We start from the raw sequence: 16,629 nt of genomic DNA on the forward strand, positions 1-16,629 counted from the left end.
GATATTATCTTTGGATCTTGAAAATATGATAACTCCTCCTACAAAGCCTTCCATTGAAGAGCCTCCTACCTTGGAGTTGAAGCCATTTCCTCCACATCTTCGGTATGAAATTCTTGACCCTTGTTCTACTTTACCGGTTATTCTTTCCTCTTGTTTGACTAACGTGCATATAGATTCTACATTGGCGGTGCTACAAAAGAGGAAGAAAGATATTGGGTGGACATTGGCAGATATTTGGGGTATAAGCCCCACATTTTGCATGCATAAGATCAACTTGGAGGAAGGTGCCAAACCATCTATTGAACATCAAAGGAGACTCAATGAGGCTATGCAAGAAGTTGTCAAAAAGGAGATTATCAAGTGGTTGGATGTCGGGGTTGTCTACCCCATCTCCGATAGTTCATGGACTTCTTCGGTTCAATGTGTCCCGAAGAAGGGGGGCATGAATGTGGTCACCAATGACAAGAATGAGTTGATTCCTATAAGTACAGTGACTGGATGGAGGGTGTGTATGGACTATCTCAAGCTCAAAAAAGTCATAAGGAAGGATCATTTTCCACTTCCTTTCTTAGACCAAATGATTGATAGATTTTCCGGCCGTGCTTTTTATTGCTTTCTTGATAGGTATTCGGGCTACAACCAAATTCTTATTGCTCCGGATGATCAAGAGAAAATAACCTTTATATGTCCCTATGGTACTTTCGCCTTCAAGCGGAGGCCATTTGGTTTGTGCAATGCACCAGCGACTTTTCAAAGTTGTGTGATGGATATCTTCATGAACATGGTGGAGGACTACCTTGAAGTTTTCATGGATGACTTCTCGGTGGTTGGAGATTATTTTGATGATTGTCTTGGAAATTTGGATAACGTGTTGGCAAGATGTAAAGAAACAAATTTGATGCTCAATTGGGAGAAGTGTCATTTCATGGTCGAGGAAGGCATTGTACTTGGCCTCAAAATCTCAAAGAATGGAATTGAAGTTGACAAGGAAAAGATTGAGGTGATTTCTAAACTTCCACCTCCAACTTCGGTGAAGGATGTGCGGAGTTTCTTAGGCCACACGGGGTTTTACAGGCGTTTCATCAAAGATTCCTCTAAGGTGATAAACCCGTTGCGCAAGCTTCTTGAGAAGGATGCTAAGTTCAACTTCGATGATGATTTCATGAGAGCTTTTGAATTGCTAAAGTTCAAGTTGACAACTACTCTTATCATCACAACTCCAAATTGGAGTGTCCTTTTTGAACTAATGTGTGATGCAAGTGACGTAGCGGTTGAGTCTATTTTGGGATAATGCATCAACAAGATTTTTCACCCGGTCTACTATGCAAGTAAGACCATGAATAGTGCCCAAGTCAACTACACCGGTACGGATAAAGAGCGCCTTGCCTTTGTGTTTGCAATTAAGAAGTTCAGCCCGTACTTGATGGGTGCAAAGATTATTGTCCATAAGGATCATGCGACACTTAATTATCTTATGAGCAAGAAAGATTCCAAATCCCGGTTGATGAGATGGGTGCTTTTGTTTCAATAGTTTGATATTGACATCCAAGATAGAAAAGGGAGTGAAAACCAAGTGGCGGACAACTTGTCTCGTTTGGAGGAGGAGGGGAGGCCGCATGATGGCCTTGAAATTAATGACTCCTTCCTTAATGAGCAACTCTTGGCTATTTCAATGAAAGAGGTGCCATGGTTCACAGATCTAGCAAATTACCTTGTGTGTGGAATCATCCCGGATGAGTTCTCTTCAAACCAAAGGAAAAAGCTCAAACGGGATTGTCAAGAATATTATTGGGATGAACCGTACCTTTTTCGGATTTGTACGGATGGGGTGATTAGAAGATGTGTACCGGAAGAAGAGCGAGGTGAAATTCTTGGGGCTTGTCATTCTTCGCCATATGGTGGTCATGATGGTGGAGCAAGAACGGCGGCCAAATTGCTAAGTTGCGGTTTCTATTGGCCCACTCTTTACAAGGATACTAGTGAGCTAGTGAAAAGAGGTGATGAATGTCAACGGGCAGCTGGAATCTCAAAGAAAAATGAAATGCCTCTCACTACCATTTTGGAGATTGATATTTTTGATGCGTGGGGTATTGATTTCATGGGTCCTTTTGTGAGTTCTTGTGAAAACACCTACATCTTGGTCGCGGTTGATTATGTTTCCAAATGGGTTGAGGCCGTTGCTCTATCCAACAATGAGGCGAGAAGTGTGGTGACGTTCTTGAAGAAGAATATTTTCACAAGGTTTGGTACTCCGCGGGCTATTATAAGCGATGGGGGTTCACATTTTTGCAACAAGGCTTTCGACACTTTACTTGGCAAGTATGGTCTTACTCATAAAGGCACAACTCCCTATCATCCACAAGCTAGAGGTCAAGTGAAAGTCTTTAACCGAGAGATAAAGAGTATTTTGTCCAAAACGGTGAATGCTAATCTGACGGATTGGTCCAAGAAGCTTGATGATGCACTATGGGATTATCGAACGGCTTACAAAACACCCATCGGAATGTTGCCATACCGGTTGGTGTTCAGAAAAGCTTGTTATATTCCTGTGGAACTAGAGCACAAGGCCATATGGGCTCTAAAGAAGTTGTATCTTGATTGGGATGTAGCCGCTAACTTGAGGGTTGCACATTTGAACGAATTGGATAAGTTCTGGTACCATGCTTATGCAAGTTCGTCCCTGTACAAAGAAAAAATGAAATATCTTGTTACACCCTATATTTTCGTACGTAAAAATGCGTCGTAAGCAAACTAATGTAGGACCAAAAAAGAGATAATATTTAAAAGTATATAAAGTAAGTTAATCATGTTACCTCTGAGGTTACAAATATTGAAGATCATGAACAACAAGTACAAAGAGGGTTGGACAGTTCAGAAGCTAAAGCAATTGAAGAAAATAATGTTTCGTCGAAAGTCGACAAGTTGGGAATGTTATAACATATACCTTTGGGGTGAGACTAGGGTGCTTAACATGATAAGGAGATTATGTTATGATTTATATTAGTCGTATGACATCCGTGTGTTATGTTTTGAAGTCAAGAGAGTTGTGGAACAAAAGTCGATGAAAGTCATCACAAGTTACATTCATAAGTTTTACTGAAACTTTGGGTCAAATGTAACTGCAATTTTCTCCCAATATACTTAGAGTTATGGGGTGTTCCACCCATCAAATTAAAGATCTATGAGTCTATTTTCCAACGCATTAAACCATTTGTCAATACGACATCGGAGTAGAGAGATATGTGCATTTTTGCGATACTGCGCAAGCTGCTAGGTGACAAGTAGGTGTGTCACCTACTTGCTTAAATGAAAGCCCAAAAATGGGCCATTTCGGGTCGTCCAAAGAGGCCTTTTAAGGGCCTATTTTCTTCATATATTAGACTTAAAATAGAGCATAATAACCAGACATAAGCTCTGCAAAGAATCCTCCCAAAAAATTTCCCACAAACCCTAATTGATTTTCTCTCCCTTTCAAGTTCTAATTGGAGGTAAAACCTAGAGTTTGAAGAACCAAGATAGGAGCTGAGTTATCCAACAAATAAGGTGAGTTTACTGCTCTCTTTCATCCAGTTTTTCTTCTGTAAATTCATGGTAAGTCGTTCTATACTTGTAAGAACTCAGGGGACGGTGATCGGAAGCCGTGAGTTCGAGTTATTCACTTGTAGCGGACTGTTTTGTGGACTGTTTTGTGTTGCTGTTGGGCTGCGTGTTTTACTACTATTTTGTGGAGTTTTGGACGAGGAAGGGGGTTTATAAACACCATATAAATGTAGGGTGGTTGGCTGGTCGTTCGTCATAATATTTTCGGGTCGTTTGACACTACTACGGTGGTCGTTTTGTGTACGAAGAGATTGGGGTGTGTTGGGCTGTTTTGTAGTATTTGATGGTGTATATAGGGCTGGAAAATGATGTATATATGTTGTTATTGTTCTGTTCTTGTATTGTTGGTGTTATCTTGAATTTGGAGGAAGTAAGGATTATAGGGGAGATGCTGTCCGTTTTAATACAAAATAGGTTTGTCGTTCGTTGTGCGATAGTTGTACCTTTCGTAACTTAACGATAGTATTATTATCATTCTTGTAGATTAAGGTGCGAAGAGGTGAGCTCAACTTGGTGATTCGAAAGATTGTGATAAGGTATGTTAAGGCTAAGCCTTCCTTCATTTTGGCATGATCTCGTAGCTACATGTGTTAGTAATGAGACAAAAGAGAAGTTCATATTCATGAATTTATTCACACTATTCTAGTCTCATAAGTTACAATATTATTCCTTATCGAGACTCTATATTCAATTTTAGTATTGTCTTCTTCCAGTCAAGAGAGCAGCAAGCCTATATATACAGTATTACAGTATTTTCATTACCATCGAGCTATAATCGATGGGCAGGCCCCTATTGGGCAACCTTTGATCAGATGGAAAGTTATATACCGAGCCTACTGTGGCCGAGCGCCTATGAGCGAGCCCAGCATGGCCGAGATACATAGCCTAGTATGGCCGAGCGCCTATGAGCGAGCCTACTATGGCAGAGCAGTTATATATATACCGAGCCTTATAAGGCCGTACAATTATTTTACTTACTATATTGAAGGAGTTGAGTCAGTATCAGCAGGTAAGTATATCTCCAGATCATCTTTGACTCCCAGTTACTTCCAGTTATTATATTATCAGTTCAGTTTTGATTTTCAGTTATGTTATTGCCTTACATTCTCGGTACATTATTTCGTACTGACGTCCCTTTTCCGGGGATGCTGCATTTCATGCATGCAGGTTCAGATAGACGGACGAGTAGATCTCCTCAGTAGGTGTTTCCCGAGTTCAGCCTGATCGGTAAGCTCCATGTCTTTCGGAGTTACCAGGTCTAGAGTGTTGTGTACATCTTATGTATATCTGTATATATGTTATGGGTAGGTCGGGGCCCTGTTCCGATCATAGTACATCTATCAGTAGAGGCTTGTAGACATATCCTGTTGGTTAGTGCAGTATGTTGGGTTTGTAGGCCTGGTATGTATATTTGATGGTTTGTCAGCTGTAGTAGCTATGACGGCCTTGTCGGCCTAGCTTTATATTGATGTTTAGTTAGCGCTAGTTTCCATTCAGTTTTATATTTTGCTTTGCAAATTGTCTTGCAAGGTGGCCCCATGGCCAAAGTATGACATTATATGTTCAGAGTCCCTTAGTCGCAATTTGGTACGCCAGGTTAGGTGAGGCACCGGGTGCTTGTCTCGCTCCTAGGTTCGGGGCGTGACAAACTTGGTATCAGAGCAGTTCTATCCTAGGGAGTCTACAAGCTGTGTCTAGTAGAGTCTTGTTTATAGATGTGTTGTGCACCACATTATATAAGCAGGGCACTACAGGGCATTTAGGAGTTAGTTACCCTTCTTTGAAATCTAAATCGTGCTATAGAACTGAGTTATAGGAAATTTGAATTAAACTTATGTGTTGGTGTTTGCATGCACAGATGACGGTGACTAGGAAGACTACGGCTAGCCAGAGGAGAGATACAGCAGCAGGTGAGGGGACCAGCAGGGTACCCCCAGTAGATGGGGCCCAGTCTGAGGCTCAAGGCGAGACCCCTACTCAGCCATTATCGGCTCCTCCACCAACTACGGAGATTCCTAGGGAAACCGCACATCCAGTTCCCCCTCCACTTCCATCAGATCAGGACTTGAGGAGTGCGGTGCATTTGTTGACACAGTTGGTAGCTACCCAGCAACAAGCTAGGGCATCAGCTAGTGCAGGAACTTCTGAGGGGTCTGGGAGTTCAAGGGTCCGAGAGTTTATTGCTTTGAGTCCCCCAGAGTTCACGGGGACAGATCAGAGGGAGGACCCGCAAGATTTCATAGATCAGCTTCACAGGATCTTTCGTGTTATGCATGCCACGGAGAAAGAGGCAGTTGAGCTAGCAGCTTTTCGACTCCGAGATATAGCCATCCTTTGGTACGAGGGATGGGAGAGGTCCAGGGGACGTGATGCACCTCCAGCTATTTGGGAGAATTTTTCAGATGCCTTCCTTGACCAGTACTTACCACGGGAGATCCGACAGGCTCGAGTCGATCAGTTTCTAGCCCTCAAGCAGGGTAATATGAGTGTTCGAGAGTATAGTCTCCGTTTTGACTCATTGGCCAGATATGCACCATCCATAGTTGCTACTATGCGGGACAGGATTCACAGGTTTATAGCAGGGTTAGCCCCAGAGTTAACCGAGGCATGTGCCACCGCTGCATTGCAGGATAGTATGGATATCTCCCGGATTCAGGCATTCGCCCAGAATATAGAAAGGGGTAGGCGTCGGCAGCAGGGTACAGAGAGGGCTGAGCAAGGGCAACGTAAGAGGATGAGATTTCCTAGGTCTCAGGAGCAATCTCAGGGTAGTTATAGGACCCAGTACTTCGGACGGCCACCTAGGCCTCCGCCACCTCGGTTACAGGGTTACAGGTATGACCGCTATACTCAGTCAGGACCAGGTGAGAGCTCACGGGCATCGGGTTTGCAGCGACAGCGAGGATCTGCGCAGACATGGTCATTTCCTCCACGGTGTGACATCTGTGGTAGAGGACACTTGGGCCAATGCTGAGCAGGTTCTGATGCTTGTTATACATGTGGGCGTCCAGGGCATATGATGCGGGATTGCCCAAATAGAGATTCGGGGGGAATGGCACAACCAGCAAGTTCAGCAACAGGATCATCTATGTCTGTGCATCCTTCAGGGCGCGAGTCTCAGTCTTCGGCTGGTAGAGGTCGGGGCAGAGGTAGAGGTTCCAGTTCAAGTGGTAATCAGAACCGTATCTATGCTTTAGCAGGTCGACAGGACCAGGAGTCTTCACCAGACGTTGTGACAGGTATATTAACCATTTGCTCTCACGATGCTTATGCTTTGATAGACCCAGGATCTACTTTATCTTATATTACCCCATTTGTCGCGAGGAAGTTTGGTATAGTGCCTGAAATACTAAGTGATCCTTTTGCGGTATCTACACCGGTCGGAGAATCGATTATTGCTAGACGGGTTTACCGAGGTTGTACGGTGACAATTTGTAGTCGTCAAACCTCAGCTGACCTAGTTGAGCTAGAGATGATGGATTTTGATGCTATCATGGGCATGGACTGGTTGGCAGCTTGCTATGCCACAGTTGATTGCCGAGCAAAGGCAGCCAGATTTCATTTTCCGGGTGAGCCAGTCCTTGAATGGGTAGGTAATACACCAACACCCAGAGGTAGGTTTATTTCCTATCTGAAGGCGAGGAAAATGATCGCAAAAGGGTGCATTTATCATATTGTGCGAGTTAGAGATGCAGATGCTGAGATACCTACACTTCAGTCTATTCCCGTAGTCAAAGAGTATGCAGATGTGTTTCCAGATGAGCTTCCAGGTATTCCTCCAGAGCGAGAGATTGATTTTAGCATCGATTTGCTTCCAGGAACTCAACCAATATCCGTCCCTCCGTATAGAATGGCACCTGGCGAATTGAAGGAGTTGAAGGAGCAGTTAAAAGATTTGTTGGAGAAAGGTTACATCAGGCCCAGTACCTCACCTTGGGGTGCACCAGTACTATTTGTGCGGAAGAAAGACGGCTCGCTGAGGATGTGTATCGATTATAGGCAGCTGAACAAGGTAACTATTAAGAATAAGTATCCACTTCCAAGGATCGATGACTTGTTTGATCAGTTGCAGGGGGCTAGATGCTTTTCAAAGATAGATTTGAGGTCGGGGTACCACCAAGTCAGAGTTCGGGAAAAAGATATTCCGAAGACAGCCTTCAGGACCCGATATGGCCACTTCGAGTTCCTTGTCATGTCCTTCGGGTTGACTAATGCACCCGCTGTATTTATGGACTTGATGAATAGCCTATTCCGACCATTTTTAGATCTGTTCGTGATAGTATTTATTGATGATATTCTGGTTTATTCCCGTTCAGAGGATGAGCATGCGGACCACCTGCGAGCGGTACTCCAAACCCTCCGTGATCGTAAGTTGTATGCTAAGTTTTCTAAATATGAGTTCTGGTTGAAGTCTGCAGCATTCTTGGGGCATATTGTATCAGATGAAGGTATAAAGGTGGACACTCAGAAGATTGAGGCCGTGAAATCTTGGCCTAGACCTACCACTCCGATAGAGGTTCGTAGCTTTCTAGGCTTAGCAGGATACTATCGGAGGTTCGTAGAGGGTTTTTCTTCCCTTTCGGCACCATTGACGAAGTTGACACAGAAAGAAACTAAGTTTCAATGGACAGAGGCTTGTGAGCAGAGTTTCCAAGAGCTTAAGAACAAGTTGACCTCAGCTCCAGTTCTAACACTTCTAGAGGGTCTAGAGGGTTATGCCGTGTATTGTGATGCATCAGGTGTCGGGTTAGGATGTGTCCTGATGCAACATGGGAAGGTAATTGCGTATGCTTCAAGGCAGTTGAGGAAGCACGAGAGGAATTATCCGACCCACGACCTCGAGTTAGCTGCGGTTGTCCATGCACTTAAGATATGGCGGCATTATTTATATGGTGTTCATGTTGATGTATTTACTGATCATAAAAGCCTACAATATATCTTCAAGCAGAAAGAGTTGAATTTGCGACAGAGGCGATGGCTTGAGTTATTGAAAGATTACGATGTTAACATTCTCTACCATCCAGGGAAAGCTAATGTTGTAGCAGATGCCTTAAGTCGCCGATCTATGGGTAGCTTAGCACATGTAGAGCCCAAGAAAAGACAATTAGCTAGAGAGATTCATCAATTGTCTTCGTTGGGGGTTCGGTTAGTAGATTCTGAGGATGGTGGAGTTGTACTCCAAAACACTACAAAATCATCCCTCATAGCGGAAGTCAAGGAAAGGCAGTACGAGGACCCAGAGTTGGTCGAGCTGAGAGAGCGAGTTCCGCAGCAGAAGAAGCCACTGTTAGAGCTAAAGGGAGATGGGGTTCTCAGATATAGGGGTCGCTTGTGTGTTCCAGATGTAGCAGGGCTACGAGACAGGATTATGTCAGAGGCACATTATTCATGGTATTCTATCCATCCTGGGTCGACGAAGATGTATCATGACATTAAGGATATGTACTGGTGGAATGATATGAAGAAGAACATTGCTGAGTTTGTCGCCCAATGTACTAGTTGCCAGCAAGTGAAGATAGAGCACCAGAAGCCTGGAGGGCTAATGCAGACTATAGAGATCCCGACATGGAAATGGGAGGCGATAAACATGGACTTTATCACGGGTTTACCTCGTTCTAATCGTAAGTTCGATTCCATATGGGTGATAGTCGATAGGCTCACGAAATCAGCTCACTTCCTACCGGTCAGATCTACATATACAGCAGAAGATTATGCCAAGTTATATATTAAGGAGATAGTGCGGTTACACGGAGTACCAGTTTCTATTATATCTGACCGTGGGGCTCAGTTTACAGCACATTTTTGGAGGTCATTTCAGAGAGGTCTAGGGACTCAGGTGAATCTCAGCACAGCTTTTCATCCACAGACTGATGGACAAGCCGAGCGCACAATTCAGACGCTCGAGGATATGTTACGAGTATGTGTGTTGGATTTTAAAAGAAGTTGGGATGAACATCTACCTCTTGTCGAGTTTGCATATAATAACAGTTACCACTCCAGTATTCAGATGGCTCCGTACGAGGCTTTGTATGGGCGTAAGTGCAGATCTCCTATAGGGTGGTTTGATGTTGGGGAATCTGGGTTATATGGGCCAGACCTGGTTCAACAGGCCATAGAGAAAGTAAAGCTCATCCGGGAGCGACTGTTGACAGCTCAGAGTCGTCAGAAGTCATATTCTGACGTGCGGCGACGAGACTTAGAGTTCAGGATTAATGACTGGGTATTCTTAAAGGTATCACCTATGAAGGGCGTGATGAGGTTTGGCAAGAAAGGCAAGCTTAGCCCACGGTATATTGGGCCTTATAGGATCATTCGGAGAGTGGGCCAAGTAGCTTATGAGTTAGAGTTGCCCTCAGAATTGGAGTCTGTCCATCCGGTTTTTCACGTATCTATGCTACGGAAGTGCATTGGCGATCCTACCCGAGTGGTGCCCACGGATGATGTACAGATTACAGAGGACTTGTCATACGAGGAAATTCCAGTTGCCATCCTAGACCGACAAATTCGCAATCTACGAAATAAGGAGGTAGCTTCCGTAAAGGTTTTATGGAGGAGCAAGAATGTAGAAGAGATGACGTGGGAATCGGAGGAAGAAATGAAGTCTAAATACCCCCACCTATTTCAAACTGAAGATATGGTTCGAGATGGGACGCTACAACATAGCTCTATGTAGGCTAGCAGGTCATCAGGTAAGCTTTTATTTTTCACTTTCAATATTTATGATTTACGGTCGGTGAGGCAAATTGCTGCTATTTATAAAGATTGGCCATATGTGGCATGCATAGTATGTTTCTGGCTACGTGCAGGTTGGTTTTAACCTAGTGTACGAAGGATACTTTGGCAAAATTTTCCAAAGTCTCTAAGAGTAAACATTCGAGGACGAATGTTCCCAAGGGGGGAGTGATGTTACACCCTATATTTTCATACGTAAAAATGCGTCGTAAGCAAACGAATGTAGGACCAAAAAAGAGATAATATTTAAAAGTATATAAAGTAAGTTAATCATGTTACCTCTGAGGTTACAAATATTGAAGATCATGAACAACAAGTACAAAGAGGGTTGGACAGTTCAGAAGCTAAAGCAATTGAAGAAAATAATGTTTCGTCGAAAGTCGACAAGTTGGGAATGTTATAACATATACCTTTGGGGTGAGACTAGGGTGCTTAACATGATAAGGAGATTATGTTATGATTTATATTAGTCGTATGACATCCGTGTGTTATGTTTTGAAGTCAAGAGAGTTGTGGAACAAAAGTCGATGAAAGTCATCACAAGTTACATTCATAAGTTTTACTGAAACTTTGGGTCAAATGTAACTGCGATTTTCTCCCAATATACTTAGAGTTATGGGGTGTTCCACCCATCAAATTAAAGATCTATGAGTCTATTTTCCAATGCATTAAACCGTTTGTCAATATGACATCGGAGTAATGAGATATGGGCATTTTTGCGATACTGCGCAAGCTGCTAGGTGACAAGTAGGTGTGTCACCTACTTGCTTAAATGAAAGCCCAAAAATGGGCCATTTCGGGTCGTCCAAAGAGGCCTTTTAAGGGCCTATTTTCTTCATATATTAGACTTAAAATAGAGCATAATAACCAGACATAAGCTCTGCAAAGAATCCTCCCAAAAATTTCCCACAAACCCTAATTGATTTTCTCTCCCTTTCAAGTTCTAATTGGAGGTAAAACCTAGAGTTTGAAGAACCAAGATAGGAGCTGAGTTATCCAACAAATAAGGTGAGTTTACTGCTCTCTTTCATCCAGTTTTTCTTCTGTAAATTCATGGTAAGTCGTTCTATACTTGTAAGAACTCAGGGGACGGTGATCGGAAGCCGTGAGTTCGAGTTATTCACTTGTAGCGGACTGTTTTGTGGACTGTTTTGTGTTGCTGTTGGGCTGCGTGTTTTACTACTATTTTGTGGAGTTTTGGACGAGGAAGGGGGTTTATAAACACCATATAAATGTAGGGTGGTTGGCTGGTCGTTCGTCATAATATTTTCGGGTCGTTTGACACTACTACGGTGGTCGTTTTGTGTACGAAGAGATTGGGGTGTGTTGGGCTGTTTTGTAGTATTTGATGGTGTATATAGGGCTGGAAAATGATGTATATATGTTGTTATTGTTCTGTTCTTGTATTGTTGGTGTTATCTTGAATTTGGAGGAAGTAAGATTATAGGGGAGATGCTGTCCGTTTTAATACAAAATAGGTTTGTCGTTCGTTGTGCGATAGTTGTACCTTTCGTAACTTAACGATAGTATTATTATCATTCTTGTAGATTAAGGTGCGAAGAGGTGAGCTCAACTTGGTGATTCGAAAGATTGTGATAAGGTATGTTAAGGCTAAGCCTTCCTTCATTTTGGCATGATCTCGTAGCTACATGTGTTAGTAATGAGACAAAAAGAGAAGTTCATATTCATGAATTTATTCACACTATTCTAGTCTCATAAGTTACAATATTATTCCTTATCGAGACTCTATATTCAATTTTAGTATTGTCTTCTTCCAGTCAAGAGAGCAGCAAGCCTATATATACAGTATTACAGTATTTTCATTACCATCGAGCTATAATCGATGGGCAGGCCCCTATTGGGCAACCTCTGATCAGATGGAAAGTTATATACCGAGCCTACTGTGGCCGAGCGCCTATGAGCGAGCCCAGCATGGCCGAGATACATAGCCTAGTATGGCCGAGCGCCTATGAGCGAGCCTACTATGGCAGAGCAGTTATATATATACCGAGCCTTATAAGGCCGTACAATTATTTTACTTACTATATTGAAGGAGTTGAGTCAGTATCAGCAGGTAAGTATATCTCCAGATCATCTTTGACTCCCAGTTACTTCCAGTTATTATATTATCAGTTCAGTTTTGATTTTCAGTTATGTTATTGCCTTACATACTCGGTACATTATTTCGTACTGACGTCCCTTTTCCATGGACGCTGCATTTCATGCATGCAGGTTCAGATAGACGGACGAGTAGATCTCCTCAGTAGGTGTTTCCCGAGTTCAGCCTGATCGGTAAGCTCCATGTCTTTCGGAGTTACCAGGTCTAGAGTGTTGTGTACATCTTATGTATATCTGTATATATGTTATGGGTAGGTCGGGGCCCTGTTCCGATCATAGTACATCTATCAGTAGAGGCTTGTAGACATATCCTGTTGGTTAGTGCAGTATGTTGGGTTTGTAGGCCTGGTATGTATATTTGATGGTTTGTCAGCTGTAGTAGCTATGACGGCCTTGTCGGCCTAGCTTTATATTGATGTTTAGTTAGCGCTAGTTTCCATTCAGTTTTATATTTTGCTTTGCAAATTGTCTTGCAAGGTGGCCCCATGGCCAAAGTATGACATTATATGTTCAGAGTCCCTTAGTCGCAATTTGGTACGCCAGGTTAGGTGAGGCACCGGGTGCTTGTCTCGCTCCTAGGTTCGGGGCGTGACATATCTTCATGACAAATACATTTGGAACAAAGAGTTCAAGAAGGGCGATCTTCTATTGTTGTTAAACTCAAGGTTGAGGATGTTTCCCGGGAAGCTAAAGTCTAAATGGAGCAGTCCTTTTGAAATTATAGGTGTGACTCCTTTTGGTGTATTGGAATTGAAGAACAAAAACAATGAAGTATTCTAAGTCAATGATCACCGGATGAAACACTATTTGGAAAAAGTTGGAGATAGCCACGTCGTGGCAGTCATTCATTTCAACTGTATCGTGCCACGACGTTAACTCAGGAGCTTCTTGGTAGGCAACCCATGTTTCTTTTCTTTTTTTCCCTTTTGTAGTTAGGTATTATTTTTGTGCTAACTTGATTTGAAGTGTGCTACAGGGCTGAGTGTGATTTACAGGAATTGTGCACAAAAATCTAGCTAAGTGTTGCAAGAATTATAGACCGCAGTTGAATTGTGCGGACCGCACATTGGTAGTTGTTGCAGCAAAAAAAATTGCACTATGGACGCAAAATTATCTTGCAGACCACACAAATGAAGGGGTGAAAATGCAAACTCTCTGAAGTTTAGTCTATCAGTAAAAAGATCAATGTGCGACCGCAAGAGGAAATCTGCTGTGCAACAAGAAATCTGCGGCCGCACACAAAATTTTGCGGACCGCAGACGAAGAATCAAAACCGAAGACCTAGGTAACAGAGTGCGGACCGCACTTGAAATTTTACGTCCACACTCGACCTTCTTCCCCCTTAGCCGGCCAAATGATATAAATAGAGGAACTATGGCATTTCTTAAGCTTTTTCACTCTCTGAGCATAAAACAATAGTCCTCTGTTAAATTTCTTGGTGATTTCATCTGTCCACACGGCCAACAATTTGGATCACTCATTCCTTGCACTCATTCACATATGGTATGCTTAAATTCCTTGTTAGAATTTTTCATTTTTAGTTTAATTTGTAGCTTTTTTAGGCCATTTGTCAGTAAAACTCAATTAGACATCAATGTGGAGGTAAATCTGTAGTGGGTTAATTAATACATGCTCATTAGTGACTGGGTCAACACATTTTCATGCTTCTATGATGTTAGTATGTTGAACTGTTTGAAGTTTTTGAATTCTGTGGCCGCAGGTCTAATTGCGTGGTCCGCAGAAATGGATTCTAAGGCTTTATTAGTGAAGAAGGGGTCTGTGGCCACAAGGTAAAATGTGTGGACCGCAGAATTCCCATTGCGATCACAGAACAACCCTTTTACTGTCATCATAGAGTCTACACTTTGTGACTCAAATGTGCGGCCACATGTCTACTTGTGCGGACCGCAGAAATCATGTTACGGTCGCACATCAGCCAATTCTGTATCATCAGAGAGTTGACATATTTTGGGTTTCTGAGTTGCGGCCGCAAATAAAATTGTATGGACCGCACTTCACTTTTTGCGGCTACAAAACTAGATTGTCCGGTATGCAAGGCCTCATCTGCGGCTACAAGAAAATTGTGTGGACCGCAGATCCTTATCTTGCAAGCATATTTAAACTGCGAACCTCACTGTGTTTCTTGGTGTATACTTGCATATCTCCTTGTACGTTTGAACATTGAATTGCAACTAACAATATCCTTTGCTTGATACAGATAATGATTCAATCTAGAGGCAGAGGTGATACTTTTAAAGGGAGGGGTGAACCTTCCAAGGGTTAAGGCAAGAGTGACTTACCCCTCGGCCAACAAAGGACAATAACAAAGAAAGCTACAACCGGCAGAGGGAGAGGTGCAGATCTCTTCGAGACGAGCTCTTATGTCCCGTCTAGGAGAGCATCAGAGGGCAACTCAGCCTCTGTTCAAGAACATTCGACTGTACATTTAAGGCCGCAAGGGAGATACCAACTTAGGGATGAGTCGTCCTTATCTCATAGCACTTCCGAAGGATCGAAAAGTGCTAGTCAGGATTCTGATCCATCAACTACACATGTTCCTGAGGCAGAAGATACACCAGTTTAGGATATCCTCGATGATGGCAGAGAGGGAGATGCTACAGCTGCCGGCCTTAAAATGTCAAAGAAGAAAGAAGTCTGGGAGGACCGTTTTGTCAGCTTGGCCGCGTTCACATGCTTTCGTACATGGTGGCCTGTGAGGTCGCTTACTCTTGAGCGACAACTTCAGTTGAAAGATTTGGAGAGGTACAAACCAGTAGTGTTGAGAAAGTTCAAGGAACGCATGGGGTGGATGTGGTTCACCTTAAGTGTCGTGGATGCCAAAGAGTACCTTGTCCGTGAATTCTACGCTAATGTGGCGCATATCAGAAAGAAGACAAAGGTAACCAAAGTGTGTAACCTCAAAGTGAGATTTGATCAGCATACACTCAACACATACTTGGGTTTTGAAGATGTTGAGCCAAAGGAATATTTGGAGAAGTTTGAGATGCAGCCCGTCCCTAGTTAGCGGAGATTCTAGAAGTCCCAGGTCCACCACCACCATGGATTTCCACTGGGGTTCCTATCCATAGGAGCACGCTGAGTTTTGAGGCGAAGGGGTGGGAAACCTTTGTCTACAGTAGACTGGACCCATGCCAAAATGAGACTTACATTCCTATTCCTCGGGCAGTCTTGGTTACTTCTATTATGGTCGGGTACCCTATCAAAGTGGGGGCCGTGATGTCGAACATCATCTCAGTGATTGCTCGGCAAAATGACTCGTCCTCTCTATATCCCAACACTATCACAGAATACCTCACAGATGCAAGGGGTAGAGCCGAAGGATTATGACTCAAAGGTGAAGCCGAAGAAGCCTTTTACTTGGTATTTACTGATGGATGTGAACAATCCGAAGAAGAAAGTTCAGCCTCCTACCACTGCGGGCCAGTCTGATGAGCCAGCCATGGTAGCTGCTGAGGCAGTTGATGTTCCATCCACTTCGGCCGACCCTTCCTCCAGTGCCGCAGCTATGTCTCCGCTATCATCCATAGCCCCTACTGCAGCTCCTGCCACAGCTTCCACTTCGGCTTTGAAGCTGGTGCCCATGCCTAGTGTCCCACTTTCTGCGCTACGAGTCTCCCAGACATTGGCGAGCCTCAACAACTGGATGCAGACAATAACTGCAAAGTTGTCTGACTTATCCAGTACTGTTGCAGCATAGTCTACTGCTTAGGCACCTCAGTTTCCCCCGATAGTTGAGGAGACATTGAAGAAGATCCTAGAGAACCAGAACACCATTATGGCTACCTTGGTACAGCACGAGTCAGTGATCGAAGAGTTGGAAAAATAAGTAAAGAAGATGAGAAAGTCCAAGGCCAGCAAGAAGTCAGTGGACAAGCTCCGGGGATAGATGACCAAGCTTGTTGTAGCCAGAGATCTCCCCTTTGACATGCTGAGTGACCCACACCATTCAGGCCCGGATCATATAACACCAGCAGCACCGGTGGCACCAGCTGGCCAGCCTGAGGAACCAGACTTTACTGCTGACACTACCGAGGTAGTGCATCAGATGTTCACCAACCCAGCCACACCCACAGTTGAGGATGATGAGATTCAGTTGGATGAGACTGAGGGCGGTGACATTGCTGGGGACACAGAGATGTCATAAGGAGTTTTCTTCAT

The 16,629-nt window shown here is 43.5% G+C and overlaps 1 protein-coding gene across 1 annotated transcript; it reads left to right on the top strand.

Annotated features, from left to right (window-relative positions):
• Nucleotides 1–15,721: 15,721 nt before the first annotated feature.
• Nucleotides 15,722–16,168, top strand: LOC138901142 (uncharacterized). The gene has a single exon (XM_070188882.1). The coding sequence runs from the start codon at nt 15,722–15,724 to the stop codon at nt 16,166–16,168; it is 447 nt and encodes a 148-aa protein (XP_070044983.1).
• The last annotated feature ends 461 nt before the right edge of the window (nt 16,169–16,629 follow it).

This window comes from Nicotiana tomentosiformis, chromosome 11 (assembly GCF_000390325.3).
Source record: "Nicotiana tomentosiformis chromosome 11, ASM39032v3, whole genome shotgun sequence".
Taxonomy (NCBI): domain Eukaryota; kingdom Viridiplantae; phylum Streptophyta; class Magnoliopsida; order Solanales; family Solanaceae; genus Nicotiana; species Nicotiana tomentosiformis.